General features: G+C 37.9%; 1 protein-coding gene and 1 pseudogene across 3 annotated transcripts; one reads left to right on the plus strand and one right to left on the minus strand.

Annotated features, from left to right (window-relative positions):
• The first annotated feature begins 1,283 nt into the window (after nt 1–1,283).
• LOC104587970 (putative clathrin assembly protein At1g25240 pseudogene) lies at nt 1,284–3,040 on the plus strand (annotated as a pseudogene). Its single transcript, XR_016084493.1, has one exon. The product of XR_016084493.1 is annotated as a putative clathrin assembly protein At1g25240 pseudogene (transcript).
• An 8,079-nt stretch (nt 3,041–11,119) lies between these two features.
• Nucleotides 11,120–13,253, minus strand: LOC104588049 (protein BASIC PENTACYSTEINE2-like). Of its 2 annotated transcripts, none has more exons than XM_010245887.3 (2): nt 12,888–13,253; nt 11,120–12,446 (listed from the first exon to the last, which is right to left on the minus strand). In XM_010245887.3, the coding sequence occupies exon 2, from the start codon at nt 12,351–12,353 to the stop codon at nt 11,520–11,522; it is 834 nt and encodes a 277-aa protein (XP_010244189.1). In that variant the 5' UTR covers nt 12,354–12,446; nt 12,888–13,253; the 3' UTR covers nt 11,120–11,519. The 2 variants fall into 2 exon arrangements, with proteins under 2 accessions (XP_010244189.1, XP_010244254.1); XM_010245952.3 differs by having other exon boundaries at nt 11,120–12,433; nt 12,888–13,030.
• Between the last annotated feature and the right edge of the window lie 1,495 nt (nt 13,254–14,748).

The following is a 14,748-nucleotide window of genomic DNA, read 5'->3' on the forward strand; positions in this document are numbered from 1 at the left end:
AGCCGTCAGAGGTCAGTGAAGCAATGAGGATGCCATCGGTGACCTGTAGAGAGGAAGAAGATAACATTTGAGAGTAAACACAAGGTTCTTGGTCCATCGGAGAAGGAGAAGATGCTTACCGGAGGGTTTTTTGCTTGCCATTGGAGAGTGCGAGAGAGAAGAGTAAGAGCCTAAGAGGTTTGCAAGAGAGGGGGGAGAGCCGAGACTGGAAAAGACTGAGAGAGGCAAAATTGGGACTCACGTCTCTGTATTTGTCAGACATAGCACCAAATTGGGGCTCGCGGGGGGAGGAAGGAAGGGGCGTTTTGTCTATCGTAACTTGTAAGAAAAGGGAGAAACTAGGGAGAGAGAGAGAGTGTGTGCGAGAGAGGTTTGCAAGAGAGAGGGGAGAGAGTCAAGACAGGGAGAGGCTGTGCAAGAGAAAAGCGGGAGAGCCGAGACTAAGAGATTGTGCAAGAGAGAGGGGGGAGAGTCGAGATCGGGAGAGAGTCTGTGTCTGTCGTAGAGAGATTATCCTCTGTTACACGTGAAATTAGTCAGATTGTGAGAGAGGTAAATGTGTCGAATGGCCCTACCTGTAACTGTCAAACTGGGAGAAAATCTATGACCTTTGCGAAAGAGATTATCCTCTGTTATAAATGAGACTAGTTAAACTGGGAAAGAGGTTCGGCCCTTTGGATCCATTGTAGTACAGGGGACTAAGTCGGATTAAATTAGGAATACACGGCGAGCACAGGGTCTTCAAAATGGTACACGTATTGAGCATCTGGGGGTCATTGTACACCCCAAATGCTTGAAATATATAAATAAATCTCTTCTCTTTGACCACCCGGAGATCAAATCAGCCCCACACAAGATTATCTCCACAAAGTCCCATAGCACATCCCGCCATGTATTTAAAACATCTCTGAAATGATAATACCAAATAATGATGATATCATCATTAGGAGATGATCCCAATACACGACGGATGCTGCGGACTGTGGTAAGTTGTGAGGGGCTGATTTGAAGTGGACCACCCCACCTCATGCGCAATGTCTCAATTGTCTAAACACGTACGGTAACCTATAACTTACCATGAATGTAGCAGCAGCAATATAATACCTACCAACACTAGAAATTGAATACCCATTAATTTGATGATTTTGATCTCCACTTGAAATTAATTAGTGAAGCCTCGTCCAACACGGCCCAAATTCCTAACAGAAAACCGCTTTGACCCTTTCAAACCTCTCGATGCCATCCATCTTTTTCTTCAGAGTCGCTCTCTTATTTTCCTCGAAACAAAGTCAGAAAACTCATAGAACCCACAACGAGACCGAGAAAGAATACCTAAATATTTATATATATATATATATATATATATATTTTTTTTTTTTTCTTCTATCAAACTCTTCTACTTTCTCTTAATTGGTTTGGTCTTTGTGGGAAGATTTCAACGCGACGCGCTCTTTCTTCCACTGAGAAATGTCGAAGAACAGGAAGAAGAGAAGCAGCAATATGGATCACAAAGGCTATGCTTAATACCAAGAAGAGAAAGGGAGAGGGGCCCAACAGAGATGAAGCTCTGGAAGAAGGCCTCCGCTGCGCTGAAGGACAACAACAGCATCTGTCTTGCAAAGTTGGCAAGAAAAACAAACTCCCGACATGCAGAACTAGAAGAAGCCATCATCAAAGCTACCAGCCATGATGAGCACTCCGTCGATTACAAGAATGCGCAGAGAGTTTTCGCTTGGATACGAACCTCTCCCGCATTCGTCAAGCCTTTTCTCTGCTCTCTCACCAAGAGAATGGAGAAAACTCGAAGCTGGGTCGTCGCTCTCAAGGGCCTAATGCTCATTCACGGCGTTTTCTGCTGCAGAATTCCCACCGTGAAGTTCGGGAGATTGCCGTTCGACCTCTCCGATTTCAAAGATGGTCACTCTAGTTCTGCCAAGACGTGGGGGTTCAATGCTTTCATCCGTGCCTACTTTGCATTTCTTGACCAGCGGTCTGCCTCCCTTAATGGTGATGGTCATCCACCCGTTTTGAGTGGAGGAGAAAGCATGGAGAAAAGCCCAAAACTGAAGCAAGTGCTCTTGGAGTTACAGCAGTTGCAGACGTTGCTTGATTTGCTCATGCAGATTAGGCCCCACACAGATAGGATGCGTGTTATGCTGATTCTTGAAGCCATGGATTGCATCATCTTGGAGATCTTCGACGCTTATAGCAGTATCTGTAATGGAATTGCTGGTGTTCTGGCTGGGATATTTTCGGCAGGGAAGGTAGAGGCTGCAGTCGCACTACAGGTTTTGAAGAAAGCAGCTTCTCAGGCTGGAGAACTGTCTTCTTATTTTGAAATTTGCAGGGATTTTGGTGTTTTGAATACATCAGAAATCCCCAGAGTCCAGCACATCCCAGAAGAAGATATTCGAGATCTTGAGAGAATGATCAATGGAGTTTCCCTGGATAAGAAGGCTATCACTGCAACTTCTGCTGCTGCTGCTGCTGCTGCAGGCGCTTTCCATGGGGATAAGGCGATAGTGGTCAGAGATTATCAAATGGTTGAACAACAGAAGGATCCTCGGAATTTCTTGCAGACGATTATAACCAGCGATTGGGTGGTTTTTGATGATGAATTCAAGCCCAGAGGAGATGAACTCGACATCTTCTGCGATGTTGGAAATACATATCGCGTAGATCACAATGTTGGAAATACAGATCTCGTAGATCCTTTTGCAGCTTCTTTCAATTTTCCTCTTTTAGAGGGTTATACCGATGTCTCTATTACATATTCCAAAGACCTCATACTGTATTAGCCTTACAAGAATTGGCACCAGAAAGCTTCATCAAGTCTGAAGAAACAGAGAAATTGGGTTCTCTTACTTCCAAGAAAAGGAATTTTTTTTCTCCTTTTCTTAGGAAATGCCTTGTGGGTTCTCCGTATTTTGTATGATAGAGAGAGAGAGATTCAGCTATGGGAGGATTGAATGTCACAGTCTATTATAAATCATATATCATATCCCGTTTTATATTATAATTCCACATAACATGTTTTGAATGTGCTATGTGTTACATGGTTCTTATAGGCATTTCTCTCTCTCTCTCTCTTAAATGATATTGATGATGTCAAAAATTGACTAATGAGTCCAATGGATGGCACACCTCATACTCACTCCCTTTTCTCTCTTCAAATTCATTATGGTAGAGTCATCAGTTAATTGAGCCAGTCTTGAGAGGCAAGTCACCTTACTTATATAAAGGTACGCATTTAATTGCTTACCCACCACATTTGTTATGAATTGAGGGAAGTCTTCAAATTCAGGGGTTCATAAATGTACACGCTTAGGATCATGACTTATACTGGGGCACCACATACAACCCAAAAGCTTGAGCTATTGGGTTATGGGTACTCTGTATATAAATCCCTTATACCTCTCATTCCTTTCCAATGTGGGATTCTTTTGAACTATTCATATTTGAACCCCAATGATACTCACTCACCTCGCAAACCTTGTATCCACTCCCTTTTCTCTCTTAAGATTCATCTAACTTTATTGTCAGAGTCCTCACTTTGGGATGTCACCTTGAGGCCTCTTCACATTCTCACTGTGCTTTCAAGGGTTGTCCATATCCGAGGTGTGCCTCAGGCAATCCGATTCATTGGTGAATTTTGAACATCATCAGTATCTTTTTACCAATTCAAATTCCATCTAGTTCTAGGTGATCCAAATGTGATTTGTTTATAATTGGGTGGAATGTGGATTGGATCCCTATTCAATTGGATTTAATTCAATTTAAATATATATGTTGAAAGGGCTAAAATCAATGGGGTAGACCAAGAAGGACATGGGTAAAAATAATGAAAAATGATTTCAGCATCAATAAGTTAACAATGGATATAGCATTAAATAAAATGAAATGACAAAAAAGGATTCATGTAACTGACCCCATATAATGGGGGTAAGGCTTGGATGACGATGATGTTTATATATATTAAGGTACTGTGTATTATACTTATTAGTAAAATTGATTTGAATGCTTTGTTTTTCATTGAAGAGGTGAAGAGTTAATAAGTTGAGGTTTCATGATACGCAACATCAAACAAACCTAAAAAAACCATGACCCAAAAAGCTTACGAGTTTGATAACAGTACTGCTCTCAACTGGTATATGAACAATTAAAAAGATCTTTCATGCGGTATTCAAGTTATATACACAGTTTTAATTTTTAAAAGGGTTTGACTAAGATGCTGGAAAGACATGGCATCGGAAAAACTTACAACCAATCAACAGGCATAAAAGTGGTAATCAATCAGGTTGGTTTTCATCAAAATTCTCTGGGGATTGATTGGTCAGTAAATGGACAAATATGGGCTTTCTTATAGAAGAGTTAAATCTATAGTACCCAAATCTTATGGCTAAAACTAATCAAGGTCACCTGGGAGTTGAAACCCATTCCAATGGATGGGACCAAGCCTTCTAACTTTTGTGGCAGGCAGTCCAGAGGCCCAGACCCAGCTATGTGTCTCCTACTGTCCTTTGTCCCCAGACCCAAAGACAAAGAACAGAATCAGTAAATCACTGATTCACTTCCACCTTGATACGACCTGGTGTAAGTTTTGGGTAATCAGCTTCAGCAGCAACCAAACAGTACAAGCAATGTGTTGCAGTCAGCTGAATGAAATGAGCTTTCATTTGTTTTCAACGCATATTGCATCGTTGCCCCACAATCAATTGTACGGCTGCTACATGGATGGTCCTGATCATTTTGATTGATAGACTTGGCTGTGGCCTTGAGAAACTATAAAAGAAATGTCCCAGACTCCCAGGTTTTGGACTTTTGGTTTAGTCCGTCCGACGTCCGGTCCAGACAAAATGACAGCCTTTGTCCTTGATCACGTGCTAAATAAATAAAGACCTGCTTAGAAAGTTCCAAGTACCGCATCAGGGCCTTCCTTGTCTGGCCATAAAGTAGGAAAAACTACAGTTTATCCAGAGTTGGTTTGCTGGTGTTGATTGATTTGTGACAATACACAATTGTACCGAATGAGGCTATGTGTTTGTATCAATCAATTGGATTTTTTGAGTTTGAGGCAATGTTTTTGTATCAGTGGAATTCATGGGATTGGAATTTGGAAATGGAGTTGGGTGCTCCCATATTCTATTTCCAGCTTTCCGCTTCTTGCTTTTGACGAAAGCACAGAAGAGAAGGAGAGAGAGAGAGAGAGATGATAAGAACCATTTCCACTGATGGGAGGTTAGAACAAATAAATGCATTCTTATTAAAACCGACTTCATGAACCATTTTCATGTGTTGTATTTGATCCGACAAAGATGTTGCACCAAAACAGGCTAAAGATGTAATTACACAGGTCAGATAAGTCTGTCAAGTACACCTAGGAGTTTCACCAAGTGCTTGGACTTTGGATGATACGCTTAGTCTAGCAAAATTTCCCCATTTAAGTGAACTGGGGTGTTGATCGCATGCATTTTAATCTATTATGTTTAATTTTGGTTTCATATGTTCACTAAAATCCAAGATACTTTCGATGCACATTCTCTGTGCATTAAGAGTTTATTTTGATTGAAACACTTTTTCTTACAAATTTTTATTTGACAATTTAATAGGAGTCATGCCACATCAACTATTTTAAGTTCAAAACTAAACAAATCAAATTCAGTGAATAATTTATCCATTGATTTGATCATTTATCAGGGTGTGCCGTGGATAGTTTCAAACAAAATACTTTGATCATGTATTTTATCTTGACGTGGAAATAAACAAATAACTACAAGCGTGGTCAGAGAAACAGATGATATCACAATCTACATATGGTTTCAAAACACACCACACCCCAACGGCCAATGGGTCTGTCTCAAATCACCCCTCCACATCTTCCCCTACTCAATTATTTTTCTCAGCCTTAAGCAACTTGTAAGAGAGGAATTACAAAAATAAAGGTATCACCCCTGATGACAAAGCCATACCCACAACAAAGAATAGAAAATCCATCTATCTAAATTCAGCAAAGAAAAAATAAAGCAGCATCTCCAGACTTGTGCTACCAAATCAGAATTCTACGAGCACATCACAAGAACCAAACCCTATCTGTTCCACTACCAAAAAAAAGTCGCCCCAACATATCTAGATTCTTAGATTTTAATTAGGTTTGAAATTTGAGTTTCTGTAAGAAAATATTATCTATCTAGTTGGAACATTAGAAAAACTCTAGAAAAAAAGATGAGGGGAAAATCTATGCTGCCGGAAAGACATGATATCAGAAGAATTTTAACCAATAAAAAACCACCATTAATTTTGATAAATACCACCTGAATGGTTACCACTTTTATGATACTGGTTTGTTGGTTACAAGTTTTCATCAAATTCAAGATTAGGAATTAAATACTGTTCTATTTTCTAGAAAAGAATACGTTAGAAAACTAAACATTGACACTAAAACATGCCACTCCACCAAATGAAAAATTCTTTACAATAACCTAAATCTGCACTCTTTCAAAGGGAAAATAATACCCCAGCCATACATAACTTCACAAAACATGCAAAATGGTGCTGAATATTTCAGTCAAGATTCAGAAAGGAAAAAATCTCAAAAAGGTAGATCCATGGTAATAGAACAGTTCAATAAGTGATATTAATACACAAAAATACAAATGCGAGACCAATGTACAGGAGGTGCAACTGACATGGTTTCAGTGATGTTCAGTTCAATTCAAGTTATTAACGCCACTAGTGGGAACAATCAAACTGCAGCTTGAAGGCTTACTTGAGAAAAAACTTAGAAGGGCATCTGCAAAGATAGTTGCCAAAGCCTATCTCCAGTGGAGGAAACGCATGGAGTGTTTGGTGAAAGAATAGAACACAACCTATTATTGAATAAGACCACCATGGTTCTTCTTTATCCTTAAAGATAACCATTGGGGACTTTCTGTAACTCTGGCAAGTTAAAGAGGCAGTATCTAAAATATCTCTAACCTTAGTTTTCACTAAGCTTTTGAAAGTTGACTAAAAATTCTTAGCTACATGTTTAAGAGAAGTTTTCACTAAGCAATGTCACAGAAGTTTGGAAGTTAGAAACTCTAGTGTCCTCAAGGATGCTACATGTTTAAGAGAAGTCCTCTGATTCCTTGCCCCCGGTGCCCCCAACAAAAAAGTATAGGAATGAGAATGAAAAACAATGAACCACTAAACTTCAGTACTTATTAAAAAATTGGAAGATAATTACATAGAGGTAAGCTGAAAAAAGCTCCCTAATAAATACAACTAAAACCTAGTAAAGGGAAAAAAAAAAGGAATCTGCAACAAAATCTGCAACCCATCCATCATGATAATCAAACTTCCAAGCGGCCCCTGTTAATCTAACTCATCCCAGACATTAAAGAATTCACCTCTCCATCATGATAATCTTACTTCCAGGACCCCTGTCAATCTTAACTCAATCATGTATCCTCCCAAATCCCACAAAGAATAGTAGTCAAACTCCTATTTTTTATCAGTAGCAAAAACATTTCATTAATGACCTCTCAAAAAACAAAACATTTCATTAATGTTTGAAAGAGGTATTATCATACAAGCCTCAACAAGATATACAAGAGGCACATAGGAACAACCTTACCGCAACTCAAAACAATACACGTAGCAAACAGAGGTCACCTACCCTATGTAATAGGAATTTGGATTACAAGTTACCCTATGCACTTGTAAGATAGGGGTGCAAATGGATCGGATCATGACCCAATCTGATCCTATTTGGTCGAATTTGGATCACCCCTAGTCAGATCTTCTGATCAGATCGGATCCTATGATTCGATCAGAAATCGGATCGGATTCGGATCGTGTTATATATTTATAAATATAAATATTTATATATAATACATATATATGTTATTTATTTATAAAAATATTATTTATATTGTATTTTTATAAATTTGTTATATTATTTATTTTTTTATAAAAAATGTATATATGTGACTAAAATAACTAAAAAAATACTTGTATTTTTGTTTTTTCCTTATTTAAATTGGTATGTTTTATTTTTTTCTTTTAATAATTTATTAATTTTTTATGGATCAAATCAGGTCCAAAGATCCGATAGGATTCGAATTCAGATTGAGTCCTATCCATTCCGATCGGATCTTCGGATCGGATCTGACATGAACAGTGTCGGATCGGATTCAAATATACCCTGATTCGAATCCGATCCGATCCATTTGCATCCCTATTGTAAGAGGCACATGGTGCCTCCATGAATGGTATTTACACAGATGCCAAGCATCCTCAACTTTAGCACACCTACCCTATTTACTGTTTACCCTTTGATATTACAAAATTTAAGTTACATTGTATATCTCAGTTGTCCACAAAACAGATTTCCTCTACCGACCCCTTGTTTTTCCAATGCATCTGCCAATTCATTGGCTGGGCAGCCCAATGCACGAGGCTCCCACCAATGTGGGGTCTGACTGGGGGCTGATCTGTGAATCCTATTATAGCTGATAACCATGTACCTTACCAGCAATCTTAACTCTCTCATAGTGTTCCTGTATTGTCATGGAATAAGGCCATCATTTGTAAGCCAACTGATCACCATTTTGGAGTCCCCATCCGCAGCCAAATTTCTGAAGATTGAAGACCTTGACAACTTCAAACCTTATAAAACCAGCATTATTTCTGCTGTTGTTTTTTTATAGGAAAATAAAATTTATTAAAGAGAAGTGATAGGAATCACCCAAGGGAAAAGAGGAGCAATACCACCCCCGAACAACCCCAAATCCAAACCACTACAACTACAACTGCCACAAGAAACAAGAGAACAACAACCAGAAAAGAAAACAAACACCACCAAATCCAAAAACTTAAAAACAAACAACCAAAACTCATATACACAAAAGCCACCCACTTACCCCTGAATCCTCAAAACAAAACCCCCAAACGACCAACAAAACAATCTCTTAGAATGCCACCTTGACTTGACTCCACCTACAAGACCACAAAACACTCAAATCTCTAACTCAGCTTCATCTTTGGATAGAATGTGATCACCTCTGCTTCTACAATTAATCTTCCTAGATTTCTTTACCTTTTTATTAGGTCCAACCTGAACAACCCCCTTTTCAGCTTGGCAAAAACTTTTGAGACCTGAGCAGCAACAGCTCTTCAATAGGGTTCGTCTTGCATTCCAAGTACGCCAAATTATCAGTTCTAATTTTCCACATCAGTGCTATTCAAATTCCAATAGCTTCCATTCTCCTTGTATTCTACAGCCAAACACTCCCCATCAGCAATTGGATCCACACCCAATGTTTTGCTGACCTCAACCTCAACTTCCACCACCTTCTCCAAATCAAATGATTTTCCAATGCATAGACTTCATCTTCCACATCATAAGACTGATCCACCCAACTTCTATATCCTAATCAGGGTTATCCTTATCCTCCAAAGGTTTTCTTCTGTACTTCCTCCTGCAATAATAAACCTACGACATATCCAAATCTCTCCTCCCTTACTCAACCTCTACTATGTTAACTTCTCCCTCTATTTTCTCAGACAAGCTGACACCCTCTGTTCAAAATCTATTTGAACCCCCTTTCCAACTTTAGCGACTGTTACCTCTGCCAAAAACCTTTCATCTTTTTTCTACACAAACCTCCTCATCTTCTCTAATCTCTACTGTTACAATTGTTAACAGTATCAACATCACTCCCCTTTGCCTCATCATCGACAATAACCTCTGCAACTACGTCCCCCAATATAATGAGCATCCATCAAAGGACCACAAGACTCATCACAAGAAATAAGCTTACAAGACTTCGAAACCTCAACTGTTCCGCGTTCGAAAGCCACCATCTCATCAGAAACATGCATTCAATCTTACATGAACTTACCGCCTCCTTATTGAGATTGACAACCAGAAAACCATTACTTCTAACCTCTTACAAGTGCATTGATGGAGGCACCATTATATTCCTATTCATGAAATAGGAGCTTTGCTTCAAAAGAATCAGTTCATTCTTACCAAGAATTCCCCAAGAAGCAAACACCAAAGTTTAAAATAATGGATTGCTCGTGTGAGAGCAGGGTTCCAAATCCAAATATCCCAAAGTGATGAAACAATAAAACATAGCAATTACTGACACTCCTCTCATCATCAAATAAGTCCCCATTCCTCTCTCAAAAGCCTATTTCCAAAGAATAACTTGTAACGGTCATTAATTCAATAACAAACTACCACGACCTTAAGTAATGTAGTACAGAACTTACAATGTTGAACTGTAGATCTGGTGTGCAAAGGCAATATCAAATCAGATCTAATAGCTTGAAGGAATCTACACCTTCAAGAATGTTTGGAGCATGTAACGAAAAAGAAAGAAAACATTTTCTCATAAATTTGTATTTCATTTTTTTGTTGTCAAAGACCATTTACATGGGCGTACAATAAGAACCTCTTGTCACATAGACTGAAAAGATCTTGGAGCAAACACACTAAATATGGTTAAAGCAAGACAACAATCAAAGTCCAGCACAAGAGAAACAAGGTAGTCTGTTCCTGAGTCGAGCATTAGCAGAAAGCCCCATGTGAGTAGTAACCATCACAAATGATCAAAAATGGTAATTGCTATTATTCACTATAAGTTCAAATTTCAATGAGAGATTTTTTTTATGAATAATTTAAATGAAAAAATTAGCAAAACTTTTGTTGGGAAACAAACTAGAACATTCATTTGAGAAAGGTAAGTAATTGTGAAGCTTTCAGGAATCAAGGTCTGTCCAGTAATGTTGATACTTGATAGTTTTAATTAAATGAAGAAAGTGTTCTGGAATTTGATTAAGCAAGGTTTTCTTCTTTCAGATATATAATTTCTTGTTTTCTTAGGAATTAGAAGAATAATATAAGATAGGCATAAATGAAGGAAATATTAACCTAATATACCAATTTCATAAGGGCTTTAGTAAACTCAAGAAGTTAAAAGAATGCACAAGTGATGTACCATAGATGAGTGCAGAACACCAACCAAGCCCTTGTTACATTTCAAAATACCACCCAAAACATGAATCCAAAAAAGATGCATATATGTAAGCACCCAAGTTTTCCCCAAGAACTTAAGTCAATAAAATGATATTGCTGAAATGAGGTTGAAGAAGTTTAAATATATTGGCGTGTCAATATGAACAACAAATAGACAACAGACTGTCCAAAAGCTGTATTTCTTGATAACATAAGGGAAAAGAAGGGAACTGAACTATCCTATATGGATCCAAGAAACCAAATCTCATCCATTAATTCCTAAATCCTGGAAGCCAGGTAGGATTGATAGTCCCTAAAACTACAAGAAGAAAACAAAAGGAAACAACATATCCAGGGAATTTCAATGTCTGATTTTCAAAAACATATAACAAGACTGGGAAAATTCATTGACTAGAAACTATCCGGGAAGCCTCTGCAACAGGCCACAAGCATATATACAGGAGAAACAGACCAAATGCAATGGGAGGCCAATTATGGAATTCACATTGTACATCTACCTGATGGTCACAAACTTGTTGGTACCATGTTTTGCCCAGTAAGTCCTCAAATCAATCGGATTTGAAAGGTTATAACCTTCAGCAGCAAGTTTCTCCAAGACTTTCTTAAATGCACCTTGACTCATTTTCCTCCCAGCAATTCTCGCGCCACGCCGTTTTGTACTCATTGGCAAAGGATACATAGATATACTTGTGGTACAGCATGCTGATTGCCACCCACCACAGCCCCATCGATAACATTGTTGAGGAGTTCCAGTGCAAGAGCAAACCGGTATTGGAATACCAGAAATATCCATATTAACCCCATTTATGACCACCCCCATGTTCTTCTTCCCAGCTTTTGCTCGTGATACAGAAGAATTGCTCTCATCCTTTGGTGCTGGCACCCTCTTCGGCTTCTTTGCTTTTGGAGACTTTTGGGCACGACCACTTTGTCTTTTCTTCAAAGGCCCATCCTTTTTTCCTCCTGCCTCTTCTATTCGAGCCACCCTTTCATCCTTCGACGAATCAGGCGGTTGTATCATCTGCAAGTGATGAGCTGTAGATGCTTCTGATAAAACAGCAAAATTTGGGTTTCCGGGCAACATATGCAGAAATCTTTCTCTGTTCATCCAACTATCCTTCACATATTCCATATGAACAGGTGCTTCGGATACCCCGCAATCCCTAGGGTGAAAAGCTCCATTAGCACCAACCATGACCGTAGAATCGCGACCAGAAATAAGAGTCTTAGTATCTCGCTCTGCTACGGTCGACATGAGCTGTAGACCGAGGTGCCCTCTGGGTTCATAATAACCCCAATTCCGGATATTCAACCCGTCGTCGTCCATAATAACTTAAATGGAGAAGACGTCTAATTAATCATAATCTTTTCTTTGTTCGTGTTCAACCCATCTACGACATTGCAGACCTGCAAAAATTGCCTGCAAAACTCACCGCCATGAAACTAGAACTAAGAATGATGGTAACCCCATCAAAATAACAACAACCCAGAAGTAAACGAATCAGAAATCACCGGGAAGAGAACCCAAAGTAGAACTAAAACAATTGATTGCATCTCAAACAAAGATCAAATCAATCAAACAACTACAGCAAAACCTAAAACCGCATCAGAAAAATGGCGAGAATATCATCAGAAATGCCCCCAGAAGAAACCCTTCTCAAAGGCATTCCTATTCTTATCATAAATCTCAGTTTAAAGGGCTTTGAACTCGGATCTCTAGGATAAATGAGAAAAAAGAGATGTTTACAGCTTCAACATCATACTTCCATTTCATTTTACAAATCGAAATGCAAATGAAGTTTACAAATTTCACAGATTTACTAGATTCTAGAGAGAGAAAGAGAGGAGAGAGAAGACTTACTTGCAGGCTGTAAATAGCTCGTTAGGGTTCTTTCCCTTTTGTGACTTGAGAGAGAGAGAGAGAGAGACCAAAGGAGAAAAAATTGACGAATTTACTCCATTTATAAGCTTATATAAATTTATGCAATATAATATATATATATATATATATATATATATCCAACTTATTAAAATAAACGAAGTCTTTTTTTGGTAGTTTTAGAAAAATCGAAATCTAATAGAGATCTGATGTTTTATTTTTCTACTTTCATTTTTAATTTAATTAATAATTAATTCCTTCTTTGTAAATAGTATGGGACACCATATGCTTGCTTTACCAAAAATACCTTCCCTCACTCTCAACCCCAAAGGCCCAAACATTGAACTGAACTCAAAGGAGCCTACTTTTCTTCTGTTTTATCAATTCTTCTACATGGTCGGATGGTCCCCCTTCCCTTTGCTTTAATTTAAGGACTGGACTGGATGCACATGGACCCTGGTTTGGCCATGTTCTTGAAATACCTCCTCAGATGTTTTAACTGCTAGCCTTGCTTCTTGCTATTAGTAATGTAATTATCAAAGGCAATATGAGAGGATTTTCTTTCTTCTTTCTTTTTTCTTTTTTTTTTTCAAGAACATGAAAGGATTATTAATTAACCATTATGATTATGTGTCATTGTTTAGGGTAGAACCAAATGGATTATCTATCATCTTACCATTAGCTTCTTATTTATTTATTTATTTTTCATGAATCCAGGATTTCAAATTACTGATATTGTTTTGGTCGTTTTGTTTTATAATTTGTTGGTTTAATTTGCAAGATTTTGTTTAAGAAATTTCGAATTTTTCTGTTAGTAATTATCTTAACTTTTGTTAATTCTACTTGATGAGAAGAAATTTTGTAGTCATACAAAATTACATACTCTTTGCAAGGTGAGCTTGGAGTAATTATCCATAAAATGTGATTGTGTCATTGTTTAGGGAAGGACCAAATGGATTATCATCTTACTATTAGATTCTCTTTTTTATTTTTTTACCCCAGATTTCAAAATAATTATATAGTTTTCATCATTTTCGTTTTCAATTTGTTGGTTTGATTTGAAAATTTTTGTTTAATTAAGAAATTGTGAATTTTCTTCTAAAGATGAACTTATCTTGTGTTGATTTTACTTGATAATTAAGAAATTGGAGTAATTGACAGTATGCACCAGTATGTTGTTTTATTGACATGGTAGAGGGAAGCAGGTATATATGATGCACATGGGGTGATCACTGATCAGGCAATAGTCAATTTAATAAACCGTTCTTCCCTAGATTTCAACTTCAAGAAATGAAATATGAAACATATATTAGCCACTACTTTTTACAATATAAAATCAACTTCAAAAGTAATTAAACAATAGAAAGCCCAAACTATTATTCAACAATTCTATGGAATTAAAAAGAAATAAAAAACCAAAATATGAGAAAGATGGTCCCGGTTGTGATTTATCTTCCAAACTTTTCCTTTTTTTTTTTCTTGAGCCGCGCCCCAAAATTCCTTTCAGGTGGAAGGGTGGCCATCGTTTATTAACACGTATAAATAGAAAGCCTACGAGGGAGGACTTAAAATCCTTACTTCTTTAAAAATCCATAAATCAAGGCTCCAGTTAAACTCATATACAAATCAAAAGTTTGAAGTGCCTTAAGACCGTGCGGTCTTCTAGGCTTTGGCAAGCTCGAAATACTCAAAAAGATGAGAAGACGTGTGTGTGGAAAGACCGGAAAAGACTGAAATGCTGAATTTAGAGAAGCTTCAAATTATCGTGGAAAGACCCGCACGGTCTTCTGGCCTCTAAATGTATTTTTAAAAGCTCGATAGACCGAGCCGCTTACCAAACGAT

This window comes from Nelumbo nucifera, chromosome 3, assembly GCF_055504915.1.
Source record: "Nelumbo nucifera cultivar China Antique chromosome 3, China Antique-T2T, whole genome shotgun sequence".
NCBI lineage: Eukaryota > Viridiplantae > Streptophyta > Magnoliopsida > Proteales > Nelumbonaceae > Nelumbo > Nelumbo nucifera.

What these genes read in the sequence shown, in the direction of transcription:
- LOC104588049 (XM_010245887.3), bottom strand. Translation starts at nt 12,353, where the DNA reads ATGGACGACGACGGGTTGAATATCCGGAATTGGGGTTATTATGAACCC.